We start from the raw sequence: 19,679 nt of genomic DNA on the forward strand, positions 1-19,679 counted from the left end.
CTTTCTACTCAGCATCTACTACTCCTTCGAGTGTGGATGCTCTTTTTGCCACTCCCTTCGCTTTCAGGGTTGTTGCAAAACGTTATAACTAAAAAAGCTTAAACAGTAACGACACAAAAGTTTCTCGATGTCACGTGAATCCGCTGTGATCATAAGGACGTGGACAGCGGTGTGTAAGTACGAATGAAAATGGACGTGCAGGGGCGATGCTGGTACCTGGCGTTAGCAGTTTCGGCACACCCGGCGCTCTTCGTGCCGCCCCGGCTGTGCTGGTCCCGGCACGGCTCACGGTCCCTGTGCTGCACCTCCCCGGGCTTGGCGGACGTTGCTGGGGGCTGGAGCGGGCAGGGGGCTGGAGAGCTGCCATGCGCGGGGTCACACCGGGGGGCTGGAGGCTGCGCTCAATGCCGCAGTGGGGGTGAGTCGAGCCGCCCCCGGGCCGGGCACTGGGGTGCGGGCAGCAACGCACGGGGTCCATACGGGGGGAAGGTGAGGAGCCCGTTTCAGCTGCTCGTGTGTCAGGGAGCCGGGGGGTGAGCAGGGGGATTAACGATTCGCAGTCACAACTGCGTAATGCTGCAAGTGGTGGCAGTGAAACGGGGTGATTTCCGTGGCAGAAAGGTGACGTGGCTGTTCATGGCCTGCTGGAGAGGGCTCCCTCAGATAAAAGCGCAGGACGCGGGCATCCGTGCTGAAGACATCCCTGCTTCCTCTGAGGGTGCTGATAACATAAATTACAAGGTCTGGAAAGCACGCACTGAGGAGCAGTTGCACAAGACCGGGATGTTGCTGTTGGCTGGATCAGGCCTGAGGACGAGTGGCGGCACCTCCCCGGCACCGCTGTGCCGAGCGCCTGTCTCCGCGCACGTCCGCACCGCCACGGTGACTGCAGACGGCCGCGGCTGCCCGCGCCGTGCCAGCAGAGCAGAGAGGTCTGCTCTTCCCCGGCTCTGCAATCGACGCACCGGGGGGTCCCGCTGGCCCCGGGCTGACGGGATGCTGTGAGCGAGGGTCCGGGATTGCTCTCCTCATGGCACGTCCCGCCGCGGCCCTCGCAGCCCCGCTGGCGGTTTGCCCCATCTTGGATTTATGTGTGAAATGGGGGAATCTCTCCTGGTTTTGTTGTCTTCACCTGCTGGCTGGGATGCTCAGCCCCTCACCGCCAGCCCCCAGTCCAGCCGAGCGGGGGGCCATGGGCAGCGCCCGCCTGTCCCACGGGGACGGTCTCCCCTTCATGCTCCTGCAGCGAGCGTGGCCTCAAGGGTATTTTGCAGCACCTCAAGATCTCAGGTTCTGTACGTGCCCTCAAGGGCCCTGGATGTCTCGCGCGGTCGGACCCCGCTGGCGGGACCGGCAGGGACACAACTTTGGGTACGACGCCGCACCCACGCCTGAGCCCCCCTCACTGGTGGCGTTGGCGAATTTCAAACCTCCAGGGTTGGAGGAAGGAAAGTAAAAAAGTCATTACTGCCCAGAATTTTTAAGGCTGAACCAAGTCAGGCCACCCCAGGAGGAGAAATCCTCGGAAACTCAGTGACTGAAGGAAGACGACCATTCCTCACCAGGCGACTTCAGCCACGGTTATGGTGTCGCTGGAAAACATTTTCCTCGGTTAGGTTGCAAGTTTGAGCATCAAACCGTACTCAAAGCGCTCAGACAGATGCAGATGTTGGATTTCTGCCCGCAGGTTTTAGGAAAGCCTGCGGTCCCTCACCCTCTGAAAGTCAGCTGGCCCAAAACGGGCTGCACGGCACCCCGGTGCTGCCGGCGGGACGTCCACGCAGCCGCCGTGGCAGAGGCGGCGGCGGAGAGGCTGCCTGCCATCCCTGGCTTTCCCTGCCGCTGGTCTGCGGCTCGGGATGTTTTTGGTATTGGACTGATGAAACGCCTCCTTTGACTAGGAAGTCCAGCGGTTTTGGGGCATCCTAAATTCCCCTTCCAAGAGAAGTTCTTGCTCAGTTTTCTCCCATGCTCGGTCTCCTCATTTAACCCGCAGCCAGCACAAGGGATGGGGAAGCGCAACTCTGTTTCCCCTGCGTTTCTCCCCAGCTTAGCACTTTTTCTGGGCAGACATCGCATGGTCTCTGGGCTTTGCTCTCTGCAAGTGCTGACAAGCGGGTGGTCACGGTCCAGGTTTTCCCACTCTCTCCTCGGGTACCCGTCTCATGAGAACTCGCCTGCAGAAGAGCTGTCAGCATTTCTGAAAGAAAGAGCCATGCAAGACACAAGGAAGGGAAACTCGAGCTTTGCACCAGTAGCTGGGAAGGGCTGACCCATTTTAACCTCTGAATTCCTCTGCCTGGAAACTCGGATTTAGCACCCAGCGAGGCGTCGGGGGTTGGTGCTCCAGCGGACCAGCCGGCTTGCATCTCCAGACCTGGGAAGCACAAGGTGTCGGGCAAGCAAAGCTCCAAGGTCTCCAGCAGCAGGGCAGCTGTGCTCATGGATGCGCATGAGAGGGTGGCACATGTACGGTGACGCTGTCCCACAACACGCGCCCGTGCTCAAAGGCCGGTGGCATGGTGGCACACTGGGCGCCGGGGGTGCCCCTGCGGCTGCACCCCTCTGTGGGGACTTGTCCTTCACATCCTGAACCCAGGTAAACTCTTCGCATCCCAGCTGCCTGCGACAGCTCCTGGCATCCCGACGCCTAAGTCTGTGCCCGCCATGGTGCCAGTCAAAGCCTTTGCCCTTTGCAGGGGGTAAGGATCCCTCTAGGGATTTCCAGTTTTTGCAGAAAACGCTTCCAGCCATCACGGATTGCAGGGATCCCCGTCGGATGCTTGGCTGACGAAGCGTGTGCCACCCCGGCAGCCACCAAAACCGACCGAGCTTGTCCCTGCCTCGGGGCGTCTGACCTGCATCCCGGCACAGGAGCGTCTGCTGAGCCCCGGGACCGAACCTCCGGAGCCGCTGCCCAGCGAAGCGGGGTGACTCTCCCCCCGCCATGGCGATGGCAGCCCTCTCCGAGTGCTGCGTCCCCACCAAGAGAACGATGTCCTCCTCTTCGCGCTCTGAGCCCGGGGATCCCTGAACTCCACCTCCTTCCTCGAGAGGCCCCCTAACCTGCAAGAGTTTCTTCTCACGAGCTCGCGTTTTTTCCTTACGCTGATTTTAATTCCATGGTCAGGAAAACTCATTTGCATTTCTCTGACTTGCCGTTTACCCAAAGTGCCTTTCAGCCGGGATGGGGCACCGCTGGCCCCGCTGGCCCGCGCGTGCTCCAGGCGGCCCCGACGGCAGAGCTCCCAGCGCCCCCAGGCACCAACCCCTGCCGCCTCTGCAGGTTTCCTCTCAGTGACTTCGGATCAAATCTGTCACGCCGGGACCAACTGCCTGTGCCACACGCGCTGGGGGCCCGTCCTGGCAGCGCAGGGCAGCTGCTTTGCTTTGCGGGACGCCTGGTGTAATGCAGGAGGCAATCTGCCGCAGGACGGTGCGGTCTTGAGCAGGAGGTGGGAGCAGAGTCCCCCGAGGCCCCGTCAGCCCCCGGGCACCGGCTGGGGTCTGTGGCGTCCAGCCCGGTGACGGCTCCTCTGCTTACTTCTGCAGTGGCAGCGCGAGATTCCTTCCTGTCCTTAAAGAAAACAGCGACGAAAAGCCAGGTCTCTCTTTCAGGTTGGTTGAAGTCCACTTGTTGGGTATTTTGGATTTACACCTTCTTAAAGAAGGACTTTGGTGTTTCCATCAGGTTGTAGGAAGATTTCTGATGCAAGCCGCTATTTTCAGCCATTGTAGGACCTTGTTCTTCAGTGGAGCTTAAATTTGGCATTAACAGACCCAATGGAGCCGTCTTCGAGGCGCTGCCCGCCCCACTGCCGCAGACACCAGCCTTTGGGCGGCAGCCGGCGCTGCGGGGAGCGCGGGGGCGTTCGGGCCCCGCGGAGGAGCCGCGCAGGTGAAGTCGCTGTGTGAGCTCCCCCGAACACGCCTTGGAGGCTCATTAGAGCTTCGGTAGAGGCAGTCGCCGGGATAATCCCCACTGCAGTATCTGTAACTTGTTTCCTTAGGAACTCGGGACACGAAGCAACGCGTAATGAATGAAGCTAACAGGAAACAGAAGTCACGGTAAATAGAATTTATGATACGTGGGAAAAGACAAGGGAAGTGAGAGGCATCAGGAAGAAGGCAGGGTCAGGTCCTGCCAAGGACAGCGAGGAGAAGGTGTAAGAACGCGTTAGGAACAGGAGAGCTGTCAACGGCAGCGCGCCAGCCCAGCTCTGCACTGACGCTGTCAGTGGCGCTGCGAGATGGGAGAAGAGTTTGATGTTTCTCCTCTGCGCTGGAAGGCGGCAGGGCGAGGGACTCATTTTCCGCACAGCGGATGACGTGCCCGCTGACGCTGCAGTTCCTTGGGGAAGCGGCGACGGCCGCGCAGGAGGAGCCGCTCGGAAGCCGCGCGGTAACCGCGCCGATCCACGCCGTTTCTTCCAGAGCGGCCGCCTCGCCGGCAGCCGGGTGCTGCCGGGCACGTTAGCGCCTGCGAGGCCGGCTGCTTTCCCCCAGCCCCGGGCAGCCCCCGGCCCGCTCGCGGGGCTGACAATGACGACGAGGTGCCGCGATCGGCTGAAGCTGTCGAGCGGTGGGTCGGTCGGATGAAGCACTGTAAATGCCCGGGCTGTGTTCTGCGTTATTCGTGATTTGCAGTTTCCAGGAGGAGCCGGGGCCGGCTCAAGTGACAGAGCTGTGCCATCGGCATCACCGCTGATCTACAGAATATTGCAGCAGGCTGGAAAACAGGGTGGCCGGCGGGAAAGTGACTTAAGCCAGAGGGAGCGGGTGGGTGCAGTAGCCACCAGCAGCTTGTGTCGGGAGTGGTGCGGCTGGCAGGGGCAGGGGCAGGGGCAGGGGCAGGGGCAGGGACATGGGCAGGAACAGGGGCAGGGGCAGGGGCAGGGACACGGGCAGGAACAGGGGCAGGGGCAGGGGCTGGGGAAGGGGCAGGGGCAGGGGCAGGGGCTGGGGAAGGGGAAGGGGCAGGGGCTGGGGAAGGGGCAGGGGCAGGAGCAGGGGCAGGAGCAGGGGCAGGGACACGGGCAGGAACAGGGGCAGGGGCAGGGGCTGGGGAAGGGGCAGGGGCAGGGGCAGGGGCTGGGGCAGGGGCAGGGGCAGGAGCAGGGGCAGGGGCAGGGGCAGGGACACGGGCAGGAACAGGGGCAGGGGCAGGGTCCCGCTTGCTCCTCTACATTAAGCACCTGCATGAACTGAAGAACAAAGGCAGAGCTGGGGGAACTTGTCCTGCTGCAGTGGGACGAGGGTCCCGGCAAGTGCCGAGCAGCCCCGGCAGCGTGGGGCCAGGACCCCCAGCCGGGCTTTCCCTCGCACTCACCGCGGGGCACCCGGCGGCAGCCTTGGCCACCGCCGGGTCACTTCTCACGGCACAACGGTGCCCCCGGTACCGAGCACTGGCACGGGGAGAGGGCTTTGGTGCCTGGGACCCTCAGTGACTGCATTGGGGTGATTCCTTTCCTCTTTCTCCATTCTATCTCCAATTTGTAATCAAGAACGAGCCATTTTGCTTTGCAGGAACAATTCCGTCTGCTTTCTTCTGAGAGCTCACCTGCTGGGAGCGGTCCTCTCAAACAACCCCATCTTCAGTTTTTGAAGACTGTGCTGAAAAGGTAAGTGCAGATGTAACACACTTTGCTTTGGTAAGAAAATTGACTTGGTGCCATGGGACATTTTGATTTAAAAGCTTAGCAGTGTGCAGTGCTAATAAAGAACTATTAAATGATTCTAAAAGCCTAACTGATGGATTTAAAACGTGTTCGTCAACCGGAATTTCTTTTTCGGCTGAGTGTGTTCCTAGAAAGGTCCCTAAAAGACCTCTGCTGGTGCTGGTGCACTCAGTGGTCTAAAATCAGCAAGAAAACATGGGTGTTGAAAATATGTGGATGACCTACAGTAAAAATCACAGACTGGGGATCACAGGTAGGCAAGGAACCCCCCCCAGACACTGTGCAAGGTGGTGGTGGTGTAGGTGCCCCCTCGACGTGTGTGCAAGGCAGAAGGGAAGGTGACGCAGGGACAGCACTGGGACTGCATTGCAGCATTCGGCAGAGGTGAGACCAGCGCTGGGAAATGGCATCCAGAGTTCTGCATTTTGAAAAGTTATTAAGACATCTGAGAGGATTCAGAAAAGAAACATGAAAATTAGCTGAGGTTTGGAGAAGACACCTTACTTGGGCCTTTCTAAGCCTTACAATTGCGTCAGAGCAGGGGTTGAGTGGTGATTTGATTGCCGTGCCACCTTTCTAGGGAGAGGAGGCGGCTCGGGTGTCAGCACTGGGAAGGAGGTGCAAAGCTGCTGGTAAACTGCTTGGAGATAACTTATCACATCTCACCAGCAAAGGGCGGTGCGAAATCAGTTCTACCTGGTATTTTAACTGGTGACAAGTGCAACATCCACAGGCAAGAAATTCCCAAAGAGAAGAGAAGGAAGAGCGATGTGGGATTACGGACAGCACTGCTACAGCGAAGGATCCGAGTGGGCAGCAGCGGGGCACGGACACATGTGCTAATTAAGTCACTTGCAAAAAGAACAAACCTCAATTTTGGGATGTATTCACAGGAGACTGAAGAATTAAAACTCAGATAAAAATGTTTATTGGAATTAGCTTACATTCATTTGATGACCTGAGCTCCCCAGCTGAGGTTCGGAGGCCCGTTTCCAGTGCCAGCCCTTACGGCCCTGTGGCAGGAGCCGGCGGGGTATCGGCGCCGCAGGGGTTCGGGCAGCGCGCGAGGCAGGCAGGGTGTGGGGAGGGAACGTCGCTTTTCCTGGGGCAGCTGGTACGGCTGGGAGACGGCTGGCGAGACTTCAGCCCCCCCTTCCCCGTACTTTACTAAAGGTGCGGCCGAGCACGTCAGACGCAGCAGAGCAGCACGTTTCTGCGGCGGGGTGCGGGTCTGTTCTCCACCTCCTGATGCCTGCAGGTCTCGGCCAGGCACCTCCAGGGAATTCCTGCTTTAGCCAAACGTCGTTTGTACTTAGTCAAAAAAAGTTACTGGTCTCACCGCAGCGGTCACTGGGTGGGATTTTACAGCCGGTGAAGCCCAGGACGGGATCTCGCAGTGCCTCTCCCCAGCCCCCGAGTCCGTGCGCCCCGTCACTCCGTGGAGAAGGGGACGCTGGTGCCGGGTACGGGCGGCTGTTGTTCGGGGAAGAGCGGCACCTGACTGATGCCGCGCTCGGAGCCTGTGGCTGTTATCTTTGACATTTAAATTTAATTGGGGAAATGAAGGAGCAAAGCAGGAAGAAAATGACTTTGATGTGACACCGTGTCTTGGGCAGGAGATGTTCTGCCGACCTCAGCAATCCGGCTCTCACACAACAGCCCCCCCTCCACTGCGATGAGCAGAGGGAAACGTTGCCTGAAACCAGCCCATCGCACGAGACATCCCAAAATTAGAACTTCTGACGCCAGTCCTTTCAAGATGGATTTTCAAATCTGTCCCTTTTTCTTGGTCATCCAAGAAATTCTGCTTGGGGTTTGCATTTAAATTCATGTTTTTTAGTCTAATCTTTCCTTTTCGGTGGTTTTACTTGACTTTCCTCTGTTCAAGGAAGTTAAGCCTTTTGAAGCACTACATGAACATGTTATTGCTGGGGTTATCGCCTATTCGTCCGGATTGATTGCAATCCCATTATGATCACTAATTGTAGGACAACCGCTCATGGATTATACCGGCACCCATCCATTCCAGAGCATCAAATCACAGGGTTCACTCAGGATCCTGACCTCAAAAGCCAAACGGGAACCGAGGGGCAGTGCGAGATCTACAGCCGTAACACTGGTCGGCGCTCTGCCCCGGATCCGAAGGCAGCAGTTTCCGGCGAGCCGCTCCCCGTAGGCTTGCGGAGGCGCCTGCTTCGTAGCCAGACCCATTGGTGTCTGTGGGTCGCTGGGTGAATGTGGCTGCTCAGATTCATCTTTTCAGGTTTCATTTTTCATCCAGCTTTGGATGACGTTCACTTTTGGTGCTCTGCTGGTGCATAAAGATAAGGAGAAAAGCAGAAAGCAATGGATTTTTTTTTTCTTTTTTTCTCTTGTTCCTTCTCCAAGAAAGAAAGGGAAAATATTGAAACATATACACGTGTGTGTGTGTATGTATGTATGTATATGTATTAAAAAAAAGACTAATCCTGCTGCCTGGGCTCCACAGACCTTACAGAAATATAGGAATCTCCCTGTGGACCCCTGGAAATTCCCCAGGCTGCAATAGCTCATGCTTTCCAGGTGTTAACTTAATAAAAACATAGCCATGTGCCCAGGAGCCTTCATGGGGTGATGGTGCAGGACCACACAGAGGTTTCAGAACATCCAGGACCTGCAGCCTTCCACTGGTCCTCCCCTCTGAGGACACCAAGAGAAAGGCCCCAAGACAGTTGTTTTGGACAGACAAATCATCAAAGTGGTTTTCTCATTCAGAGATGATGAAACAAATGTTCTCAACAGTAGAGGAACTGGGAGATACCCGCAAGGCAACCTTGCCAGATTGCTCTTTCTTTTCATAGGTAGGTAGACCGGAAAACCCTCGGCACGTGATACCAAAGGAGCTTTCTGAAGAAATGAACCCAACCGCTTTGGTGGCACTGGGCATGAAGGTGTTTTATAGGGTCAATACACCTAAGGAAACGTCTCCGACTGAAGCGTCAGCGGGAGAGGACACAGAAAGCGGACTCATTGCTCTGGGACAGGCTGCGGGGGCAGGGGCACCCATCCAGCACCTCCACAGGGATTTGGGCAGGGGACCCTCGGACTGCTCGGTGTCGTCTGCAGCCAGCCGCTTCAGTTAGCTGCCGTGAACAAGAACAGAAAGACACAAATAAGAAAACAAAGCCTTCAAAGAAGGCTCCGGGCACGGCCGGGCACTGCAGACCAGGGTGTGCAACTTGTGTGCCCACTACATCCGCAGAAACGGTAGTACAGAGCAGACGCGGACGTGGTTACATCTTACTTATCAGGGAAGAGCCAGCCCGGCTTTTGTAAGGCGAGCTCATGACTCACAAATCCATTAAGAGGTCTTGGAAAGCGTCAACGAGTACAGGCGACGTTGATCCAGGTGCTGTAATAGACGTGGATTTTCTAAAGGCTTTCAACAAAACCCTCACGGACGTTTTTTTCTAATAAAACCCTTCTCACGGTGTAGGCTGCAGGGACCGCACTCTCGAGGAACCCTGGCAGGCCAAAAGAGGGAGACAAAGAGGGCAGGGATGCGCTTCTCCCACCCACACTCCCCCAGCACCCGGCTGCCTGCATCCCACAGGATTCCTGAGCCCGGAGGCGCCTTTCTGGTTAGAAACCCTCCAGAGACCTCTCCTCCTCCTCCTCCTCCTCCTCCGCCTCCTCCGCCTCCTCCGTCTCCTCCGCCTCCAACCCTTCCCAACATCACCCCTGAGCAGGGCGCTGGGTGGGAGCCAGCCCCAGCTGCCCCCAGCACGGCCCAGGCCCAGGCCCGGCTCTGCAGCCGCCCCCCGACCCCCCCGGGCACCGGGGCATCGCCGCACCACGGGCCTTTGGTCCCAGTGGGACCGAGGGAGAAATTCGTTGGGGTCTCGATTCCCTCAGCTGGCTGTTTTTCAGTTCTTTCTTCGTCCCCCTGATTATACTTTCTCTGCCAGGGCTTATGATCCCGTTTCCTTCGTTTCTCAGCTTTTTGGAAGATGCGCTCTCGTTTCCATCAATCTCCCCGGCCCGGCGGGCACCGCGCGGAGCCGGCTCTCTCGCTGCCTGCAGGCCGGGGTGCGCGCGCCCGTGGTGCTGCCAGCGCGGTGCCCTGCCAGAGCCTCTCCGTTCTCGTGGTCACCCCTCGCAGGCTGTTTTTAGGGGTGGGCGCAGCCAGGGTGGGCACAGCCGGGGTGGGCTTTATCAGCCCCCACCCAACAGAAGCGACAGGGCTGGCAGCACGGTCGTGACTGCGGAGACCCCGATCAGCGCGACCGCCTGCGGCTTCGTTAGATGGACCCCCAACCACTCCTTGTCTCCTGCCCGCGGCAGCCCCACGGTCTCTGAGCATCGCCCCGCGACAGTCCCCGCCGTGGTGCCGTCACCGCGCCGGCCTTCGCCGAAGCAGCCTGTACCGGGCGTGTGAGCGAGGGGACGGCAGCGGGGCCCTGCGGGCAGGGGGTGTCCGGAGAGGGGACCCCACCGCGGCAGGGCAGTGGTTGGCGATCATCCAGTGACCTCTTGGGACCAGCCAGGTTTCACAGCTTCATTAATGACCCTGGCACGGGGTCATTAACGACGAAACCACCTCCCCAACAGCCGGGAGGCAGGGCTGGCAGCAGGGAGGGTCCCGAGGCCAGGCTGGGGGGCATCGGCCCGGCGTCCCGCGGGGCTGCCGAGGGGTCTGGGGGCCGTGGGGCGGGGGGGGGGCCTGCCGAGGGGGCCCGGCGGGACGGCAAGGGGCGGCGAGGGGACGGGGAGCCGAGTCGCCCCCGCGGCCTGACCCGGCCCGTCCCCGAGGCCAGGCTGGCAGGGCAGCGTGGGGGCGGGCGGCAGGGGCGTGGGCAGGGGGGCGGGCGGCTGCCACCGCCCGCTGCCGGGCCGGGGGCGGGCGGGGCCCGAGCCCCGCTGCCTGGCGGGCAGGGCCGGGGGCCGCGTGGGGCCGCGGCGCCACGCGCGGGCAGGGGCCGCGCCGGAGCGCGGGGCAGGGCTCGGCCCCTCCCGCGCCGGCCCGGGCTCCCCCGCGGCGGCGCAGCCCCCCCCGGCCCCCCGCCCCGCCCCGCCCCGGGGCCGGTCCCGCTGCCGGCCGGCGTGACGCGGGCGCGGGCGGGGCGGGGGCGGCGCGTGACGCGGGGCGCGCTGCCGGCGGCGCGGGGCGGGCGGGGCGGGGGCGGCAGAGCCCGCAGAGCGGCGGACCCGCAGAGCGCGGCCATGCAGCGGCTGCCGGCGGCCCCGCGCCGCTGACCGCCGGCCCCGCCGCCGCCGCCATGAACTTCCAGGGCGGGCCCGGGCAGAGCCCGCAGCAGCAGAGCCTGGCGGCGCCGGGCGGGCCGGTGCCGGTGCCGGTGCCCGGCCCCTCGGGCCCGCAGCCCGGCGGGCCGCCGCCGCCCCAGTTCGGGCTCTCCAACTCGGCGGCGATCCGGGCCGAGATCGGCCGCTTCGAGTCGGTGCACCCCAACATCTACGCCATCTACGACCTCATCGAGCGCGTGGAGGACCTGGCGCTGCAGAGCCAGATCCGCGAGCACGTCATCTCCATCGAGGGTAAGGCGGGCGGGCCGAACCGGGGCCAGCCGGGCCGCGCCGGGCCGGGCCGCGCCGGGCCGGGGCCGGCCAAGCGGGGCCGCGCCGGCCCCGACCGCGCCGCACCGAACCGAACCGAACCGAACCGAACCGGGCCGGGCCGGGCCATCGCCACTGCCCTTTGTCCCCGCCGGCCGCTGCACCTGCTCCCGGTGCCCGCCGGGGGCGGCGGCCTCGCCCGCTGCCTGCCCGCGGGGCCCGGCTGGAGCCCTGCCCGCCCCGCCGCTCCGCTCCGCCCCGCGCCGGGACCGGCCGCGCTGCCTGGCGGGCCCCGCAGCAGCGGCGGGAAGCGGCCGGCCCGCGGGGGTGGCCGGAGGCGCGGCGGGGCCGGGCCGCGGCCTGCGCCGAGGCGGGCCGGGGCCTGCGGGGCGCGGCGCCCCCCGCTGCCGGGAGCCGTGCCGGGCGGCGGCGGGGCGGGGGGCCCGGGGCCCGGCTGGGCTGCGTCCCGGGGGCTGCAGGCGCCGGGCGGGGAGGGGGGCACTCCGCAGCCGCCCCCTGCCCCGGGGGTCCCGCCCGGCGCCGCGGCCTGCAGCGCTGGTGGTCGCGGCCCGGCAGGCTGCGCAGGGCCGGGGGACGCTCGCCCTCTTCCCCCCCGTCGGGGAGATGCAGCCCGGGCGCCGAGCTGTGGGGGAGAGGGTCTGTCCTTAGAGTTGATGGGCAGCGAGATCCAGTGGGGTGCCTGCTGTGCCGAAGCCTGGTACAATTAAAAATGCGGAAAACTGCAGTCGCGGCCCAAGGAACTCGCAACGGAACGGCTGAGATGGAGCCGAGAGAAGGGTGGGCAGGGGAAGGACGAGGATCCACAGCTCTGTGCTGAGGCTGGTGTTAGGCTCGGAGGCGGCTCACAGCAGCTCAACCGAAAGGTCCCTCTGGCCGGCTTTGGTGATCCTAAACCTTCAGATTTTTGCAGCGAGGCTTTGTCTTTGGCAAAGAAAGCCTTGGGGCCACGGGCGCCATTTGGTCTGCATAGGGAATACTGGTTCGGTTTGGCGGCTTGTTGAGTGTTGCTGTTTCACTGCCGTGGTTTTTGTTGTCTCCGCTCGATTTTGGCAGCGTGCTCAGGTCTGCTCCCGCTAAGTCACGCCAGAAATGTCGCTGCAGGTGGCACGTGGGACCGGTTTTGGAGAGCGGTGGCCCTGCTGTAGCGGGTGCAGGCAGGGAGCAGCGCAGTACCGGCCTCCGCGGCAGGTGACGCTGCATGGGGGGGCAGTCTGGGCCAGACGGCTTCCCTGGAGCTCTTCTCGAGATGCCTGCATCCCGCTTCAGTCTTTGGGATCGTTTCTTTGGAAAGAAGAAAAGTAAGCGGGACTGTAACAAGTTAGAGTCTAAAAGATTGCATGGTCAAGGGAATGTAAATTCTAGAATTTGTTCCACCCGTCTTGTGGTGCAAGGACAAAGGACACTCGGTGGGATCAGAACAGGGCAAATGTAAAACCAATAAAAGGCGGGGGCTTTTTTCCACTTGTGTGACTGCTCTGTGAGGTCTCCTGCCAGAGAAAACCATTGAATTAGTGGAATTTAATGAGGTGAAGAGGGAAAGAATTTGTACTGGAGATCAGTGGGAGCGCACAGGGCTGGCACAGGCCATGGCAGTGCCTTAGCCCTGTGCGTCGGGGCTGCAGCGGGGGAGGTCAGGATGGTCCTGGTGGGGGAAGACCGGCTCTCGTCCCTTCCCATGGGGTTCCTGCAGCTCTTCCTTGTTTGTGTCTCTGATGCCGGCTGCAGTGGAAGACCCGAGGGACCCGTAACTGGGATGACGTGGTCTGATCCTGCTTGTGGTTCCCGTGCTGTGGGACAGAGAAGCTACCAACTGAAATACTGCTCTACGAAACCAAGGTGTTACTCCCGAGTTGCTCACGGGGCCGTCTCTGCAGGCAGAGCGCGGGTAACCACCCCTCACGGCCCCCCTGCGTCCCTGCCCCTCGCACCTCCTCTCCCTCCCTGCGGGGATGTACGGCCCCTCCCACCACTCCCCTGGGTGTTGGGGGTGTGTGTCCCTCCCCGGCTGTCTGTCCTCGCCTGCCGCTGCCTGCCTGCGCCCTGTCCTGCGCCACGTGAACATGTGTAAGCTGACGGTGAGCGCGTTGGCGTTTAGGTGCGTCTCTTAGCAACTTCACTCATGGTGCGTGTCTTCTCCTGCTGCTCAAAGGAAGGTGTGAAAACAAAATTCTTTCACACGCAGCTGCGAACAGTCAGGGCTTCCCGAAGCTGGAGGGCAGGTGTCTCGTTGAGCCCGAAGGTGCAGCGTGAGGAGTGACCAGCACGCTAGCAGGCGGCCCTGGCGCGGCTTGCTCAGCGTCACGCAGGGCTGCGTGATGGGGCTGGAGGCCAGGTGTCCTCGGGGGCTTTGCCTGCTCCAACCGCAGACCCATCCTGTCTCTTCTGGTCCTTCCCCGCCTCCTCCCTCCTTTCTTTCCAGCTGTGGATTTGGCGGAGCAGGAATCCCACAGATTTCCTTATCTTGGCTGCATTCCCCGCTTACCTGCTAGGCACTGGGTCAAATTGTGATCCTGGTGAAAAGTGCGCTGTGATTATGCAGTTACATGCACTACGTTACCAAGTATATGTGCGAGACTGAATTAACGGTAGGGGTAATTAATCACTGGAAGAGTTTTGCTGGAGATGTTATCATTTCTTGAAGTGCCTGAGTCTGGAAGGGAACATCCTTCTAAACTGTGTGTTTTGGGCTTGATACAGAAATTGCTGGAAGAGGGTTTTTTTTGTTGGTTTGTTTATGTTCTTGATCAGAAGATCAAATTCTGTGACCATAACGACTGCTTCTGGTCCTAAAACCTGTTATGGAAGTTGCCAGTGAAATCCCAAATTCAACTTCCTAGCACTGCGTGCTGGATATTGCAAGACTTGCTCACATCCTCCTACCAGATTCTTTTTCTGCAGGCAATTCTTTCATTTTTAAAAGGGAAAAAGGCAGGGGCCAGCTCCTTTCTGCAGCGGTAGCGGTGTGCCCGAGCTGGAGCTGGGGTTGCCATTGCTTCAGCGCAGGTTTTCACCTTCAGAGCAGCGTTGGCGGGTAGGCGGGGGAGGCGATAGCGGAAGGTGTTGTACAGAAACCTGGTTTTGTGGCTCGTGCTGCAGCCGGCATTGCCAAGGAGGGAGATAAAGCAGGTGTTGGGCGGCTGCTGCAGCCGGGAGCCCTGGTAGCCCTGCCGGGTCGGGGGGAAGGAGCCTTTCCCGGAGGAGGAACGAGAAGAGTTTGGAGTCAACGACGGGGCGAAAAGCGTGCGCGGACGGCGCCTGCGGCTGCTCATCGGTCAGCCTCTCCTGGGCCCAGACGGAGGTGGTGTTCAGAGTGTCGCTGGGGGAGGAAAATCTGCTTTATTTTGGTCTCTCCTTGTAGCTAGAGCTTCGTTAGAGGCTGTGGCAGGAGAGAGGGCTGTTGGGCACCCAGGGCTGGGGTAGGCGGTGGGTTTGGCTGGTCGCCAGCGTCAGCTGAATCGCAGGCAGGACCCGGTGGTTTTCAGTAGTTTCTAACCGCCAAATTTGGACAGATTTTCAGGGGGCTAGCAAAAAGCTTTTCCCTCATCCCCAGCTTGTTTCTTTGCCAAATTTCAGAGACTGCTGCAAGCTGCTGAGCTCTATAAAAGATTTTATATATGCATAAAGCAAAGCGATACGCAACTTTCTGAGGTTGGTACAACCCCTGCTTGTAATAAATGTGACCTCTAACTATGTTAGTCTGGAACAGACTACAGACAAAATTATATTAATAGAATTTGTAATTAGAACAGTAATTACACAGCACTTAATTTCTTTCATAGAAGTGAATTTTCAGAAGCAACCAAAATGCAGGTTCTAGGCAGGGAGAGCGACGCCGCCAGTGCAGAGAACTACCTGAGGGACGCGCAGGATGGGGACTGCGGGTCGCACGGGGCAGCGGGAGCCAGCGTGGATCCACTGCCGCGCAGGAGAGAGCGAGCCAGGAAGATGGAGATATGGCGGGAGGATCATGGCGAGGGGCTGAGAAGATGGTTACACAGAGGTCTTCTGTGTGCGTAAAGGAGCAAAGACCAGGAGGGAGGAGGTGGAAGATAGATGAGAAGTAGGTGAGATCGCTCAACAGAGCTTTTGTCAAATGATAGGAATTTTTTCCTGACGTTAGCTGTCATGCACATGTCTTGCAGCCCACCTAAAGGCTCAGCTCTCAGGAAGAGCTTGGAGAAAGTTGTCAGCCATGGGGAGAGGACTTGGTGGCCAGGCAGCAGGAGCAAGAACCTCTCTGTTTGAATGAGGGTAGTCAGAGTTTTACCCGAGTGTGTGTTTTTCCCTTTATTGTCCTTTCACACGCCTCCAACACACTTCTAAACTCGTTTTGGTTCCGTTCCGCATTTTAAGAAGCGGGATTAGTTTGGAAAAGCTTTCCTCTACATTTTTCAGCTGTTGCTTCTCTGGCAGAGGCACAGGATGAAAAAAGCCCTGGAGAATGATCTGCCGACAGCAGACTGGCGGTTAACTGTGGCTCTGCATCTGGCTTTGGCTGGGCAGGAATTACCTCTGAATGCTGGCTTTGCATCGCTCCAGGTCCCAGCTGTTTTGCTGGGTTTAAGACCAGAATGGACTGTTGGGTCGCTTGGTATGAACACTTTCATCCCAGGATTTTAGCCTTTTCCCGATCAGCTAAATATAAGGCATCTGGTTAAGGCATATCTTTGGGATACAGTTACAGTCTAGGGTTGCTACCTTAGGAGTTTTTCCTCCATTATTAGCCGTCTCGCTGTTAATAATTAGCGTAATTTTTTCAATAGGCATCTCCACCATCCTGGGTATTTTTTTTTTGCATTTCTCTCTGAGAGTAAGTAGTCCTTTGATACTGGGTATTTTTGTGTTTAAAGCCGCTTGTACCAATTAATGAGGTCACTTCTCGGTCTCATTTTTTGATGAGTTAAACTGGCTGAACCTTGTAATTTTATTCAGTTCCAGCATAAGTTTTACAGCTCTATTCTGCATCCTTTTCCAATGTCTTTTGAAACTGGTTCCTGATGCTCTGCTTCACAAAGCAAAATCTGAGGCAGGAGCTGATGCACTATCTTCGTGAGGAAGATAAGAACGAAGCTCCCTGGAGCCCTCCCAGCGCCCTGCCTCGGTTCTGGGGAGCCCCGTGCTGCCAGGCCGCGCGCAGGGTTGCCCGGCATGTCCTTGCTCAGCTGAATCCGCCTCAAGTAAATTACACCCTTTGGGAAGCGAGTGTTCTGCTTAGCTAGCTTTTTCCTGCTAATTCCATGACCTCTGCAGAATTGCCCTGTTTATGTGTGCCTGTAAGTTCCTGAAGGCTTGGAAACCACAGGGGACGGTGGCGGGGTGCGCTGGGAGGAGCTGCGCTCCGTCTCCTCCAAGAGCAGCAAACTTCAGAGCCATCAGCGCATCTCTGCTCCCGGGGCCGGAGCCGGGCATCCCGGGAGGCTGCGTGTCTTCTGCTGTGCCGCCCGCTCGCCGTGCCGGATCGGGGCAGGACTCCTCTGTCACCGTAGTCTCGAGCTTTGCTGGAAGTTCAGTGCAAAGGTGGTTAAAAGGGCACAAAACCGAGAGATTGGGCAAATGTTCTGATCACGTGCTGTGTTTTGTTTGGAGGGGGGTGCTGGGGTCTCAGGGCAAAGACTCTCAGGAGGGACTCCTGAGGGTACCTGGAAGTGCTTCTCGAGCCGCCTTACGTGCTACCAAGGAGAAGCCCTGAGTCCCCTAACACGGCGTGCGTCCTTGCCTGGCGGAGGACTCGGCAGGGCTGACACTGCTCAGCGTCTCCCAGAGCCGATGCCCGGTGTGAGTGGCATAAGCAGAAAGATCCGCGTGGGGAGAGTCCCGGAGCAGGTCCTGGTGCGAGGGGAGACCTTGGCCCCGTGGAGTGATGGGCAGAGCAGGAACACGGCTGGAGGAGGCCTGTAGCACACTTGGACAAATACGTCCACTATTTTTATGAAGTTTTATTTTGCAGCCCAAATCATCTGAGGCCACCTTTGCCAGATGCAGCTCTTACCTTGTAGAGCTTACAACTCAAGAACAAGGTCTTGTGGAAGAGTCAGAAAATCAGAAAAAGAAATTGCTTGATGCTGTGACCGACAGGAGTTGGGAGAGATGATGAAGCCAGAGCAGGAAGACTGGGGGATGATCTTGATGGCTGCAGACTGAGTAGGATGAAGTTGCAGGCGCCGTGGTGAGGGAAGAGGAGGTTTCTGGCGCTGCGGGGGCAAGAACTCTGCCATTGTGGCTAAAGTGGAAAAGATGGGGACGTGGAGGTATGCCGCAGGGAAAGAGTGGGATTTGGATGTGGCCTCCGCGAGAGCATTGGAGATTTCTGTGGCTGCGGTTTCACAGTTACCTCAATCCAACACAAGTGTGGCTGCTGCTAGAAGGGGCAATGCGGCTCTTCCCACCTGGCAGCGCCTTGCCTGCCCTCCCTTTTGCTGATTGCTGCGTGGTGAGCTGGGTCAGGGAGCTGCTCTGTTAGAGACCGAGCTTTGCTCTGGGGTTTGGTTGGATCAGTTTTCAGTTGCTCACTGGGCTCACGGTGCGACCGCATGAATGCAAGTGTGGGCACAGGTGAGGAGGTGGCAATGCCTAGTCAGGGCTGGGCGGGAAGGCAAAATGGACCTATATTTTGCTGATTCTGAGCTTACTAAATATCCTGACCGTGACAGTAGCACAAGTCGAACGCCTGGGGAGGAGCGTAGGAACCAGCGCCTGTTCAAGGGATGCTTTGCCAGACGTCGGCAGGTCTTCCTGAGGTCAGTGTGGTTTCTGAGTGCGCTTTAGTCCTTGGTGGCTCTCTTCCCTTGGCTTGTTCAGTCTTCCTTGACCCAATGTAAACTCGTAGCTCTCACGACTTCTCCCAGCAGGGAGTTCCACAGTTTGGTTGCAGAGAGTCTTTTGCTTGTTTAGGGACAGTTCTGCACCTGACCGGCTCCAAGCAGCGACATCCCGCTGACCGGCAGCTGCCTGGGCTTCTGTCGGAATAGGGACGGCTGTGGCAACCCTGTCCCTGGGAGCGGCCTCTGCGTTCGGTGCGGGGCGAGACCTCGGTTTGTGGCCGGGACTCTTGCTTGTGCTTTCCTTCCATGCTTGAGCTGGAGTGGCCGGGGCTTTGCCTGGTGAAGACCCAGTAGGAGAAACTCGAGTGTGGTTAGTTTTTGGCAACTGGTCTGTGAATAGTTGATCTTGCCGTCCGCTTTCAGGAGGTTTCCAGAGCTCCTGACGGAGCATGTCCGCTTTCTGTGCAGAGACCTTCGAATTTTGGGCAGCGTTGGCCTCTTGCCTCCTCTGGACTTTCACCAAGATGAGGATTAAAGGCGTTTGTGCATCCAGGCTGGCTGTTCAAAGCTGGTGATAGGACTTTTGGTTAATTTGGGTGTCCAGACTAGGTTTAAATTATGTCTGATCTGGACCTTAAACTGTGTTTGCAGATGGGCTGGCTGACGTGAAATGGGTCCCACCTTCTCTCCTCGTCAGAAGTAGACCCTGGGGAAGACGGGGTGTTCCTGCTGCCCCTGGGCAATGGGGTGGCAGCCCTTGAGCTAAAATCCCAGTCACACTCTTAGCTGGTGGTGGATAGGAGAGGGATGTGGGCAATGGCCATGGGTTCCAAAGAAGCAACAGTGGGCTGAAGGGCTGATACAAAAGCCTAACTACTAGAAGTTGAGGGATACAGGAGCTGCCCCAGCAATGTGCCTACGATCGGAGCTTTCAGCCTTGATGAGCGCCTCAGTAATACCATCATGCTTCTATTGCATCCCTTGCTGGACAGGAGGAGTCCTTTTCTCTTTGTGATCCCACCTTCTTACTTTGGATCCTACTGGTTTTTTAAAAACTTCCTCCAGGACTTTCTGCAAGTCAGAGCCTCCTGTGTAGCAGCTGCACGGAGTGAACAAACCACGTCCGTTTTATTTCTGCCTACAGTGCCCTGCATGAAAAAGGCAACTGTGGTCTTATTTCCTTCTGCCTCCTCCTGCAGTGCTCTGGGCATCACTAGCAGCACTGAAGCTGTGCCACACACTGGGGTGTGCCTATTCCGGTGGGTTTTCTGAAGTCTTGTAGTGAGAGCAAGGAGTCTTCTGAGGCGGGAAGGCTAAAAATCAAGATAATTTTAGCCTGCTTCCCTATTGAAAGGAGGTTCGTGATTAAGACCTGTTCTTCTGTGTCTGCTTGCCTCTCCTGCCCCAGTAACTTTCAGACCTGCTGTCCAGTTTCAAGCAAACCTGACAAACCCCTGCTGTTTCTGAATTCCTACAAATCCCAAGAAAATAGATATCTAGACAGAGCAGAGCGACGCAGCTCGTGCCACACAGAGGGAAAGGGACGTTTGCATCTGTCCTCTGTGGCTCGCTGCCGTGGGGCTGCATCTCGGCACTGGAACCTCTGGCTTGCGTGAGTCACTCTGGAAGCTCTTGCCCGAGGTTATGTGTGAGATCTTGTTCTTTC

At 58.7% G+C, this 19,679-nt stretch overlaps 2 protein-coding genes across 4 annotated transcripts in view; one reads left to right on the forward strand and one right to left on the reverse strand.

Moving 5' to 3' along the window:
* Positions 1-19,679, reverse strand: part of CDK5 (cyclin dependent kinase 5) — a 228,042-nt gene that overhangs the window by 55,642 nt on the left and 152,721 nt on the right. The window lies entirely within an intron of this gene.
* The window catches only part of AGAP3 (ArfGAP with GTPase domain, ankyrin repeat and PH domain 3), a 152,345-nt gene continuing 143,602 nt past the window's right edge, over positions 10,937-19,679 (forward strand). For both annotated transcript variants that reach the window (XM_075144483.1, XM_075144484.1), the window contains exon 1: positions 10,937-11,213. In XM_075144483.1, the coding sequence (XP_075000584.1) occupies positions 10,937-11,213 (277 nt within the window). The remainder of the gene's footprint in view (positions 11,214-19,679) is intronic.

The sequence above is a fragment of the Calonectris borealis genome, chromosome 2, assembly GCF_964195595.1.
Source record: "Calonectris borealis chromosome 2, bCalBor7.hap1.2, whole genome shotgun sequence".
Lineage (NCBI taxonomy): Eukaryota > Metazoa > Chordata > Aves > Procellariiformes > Procellariidae > Calonectris > Calonectris borealis.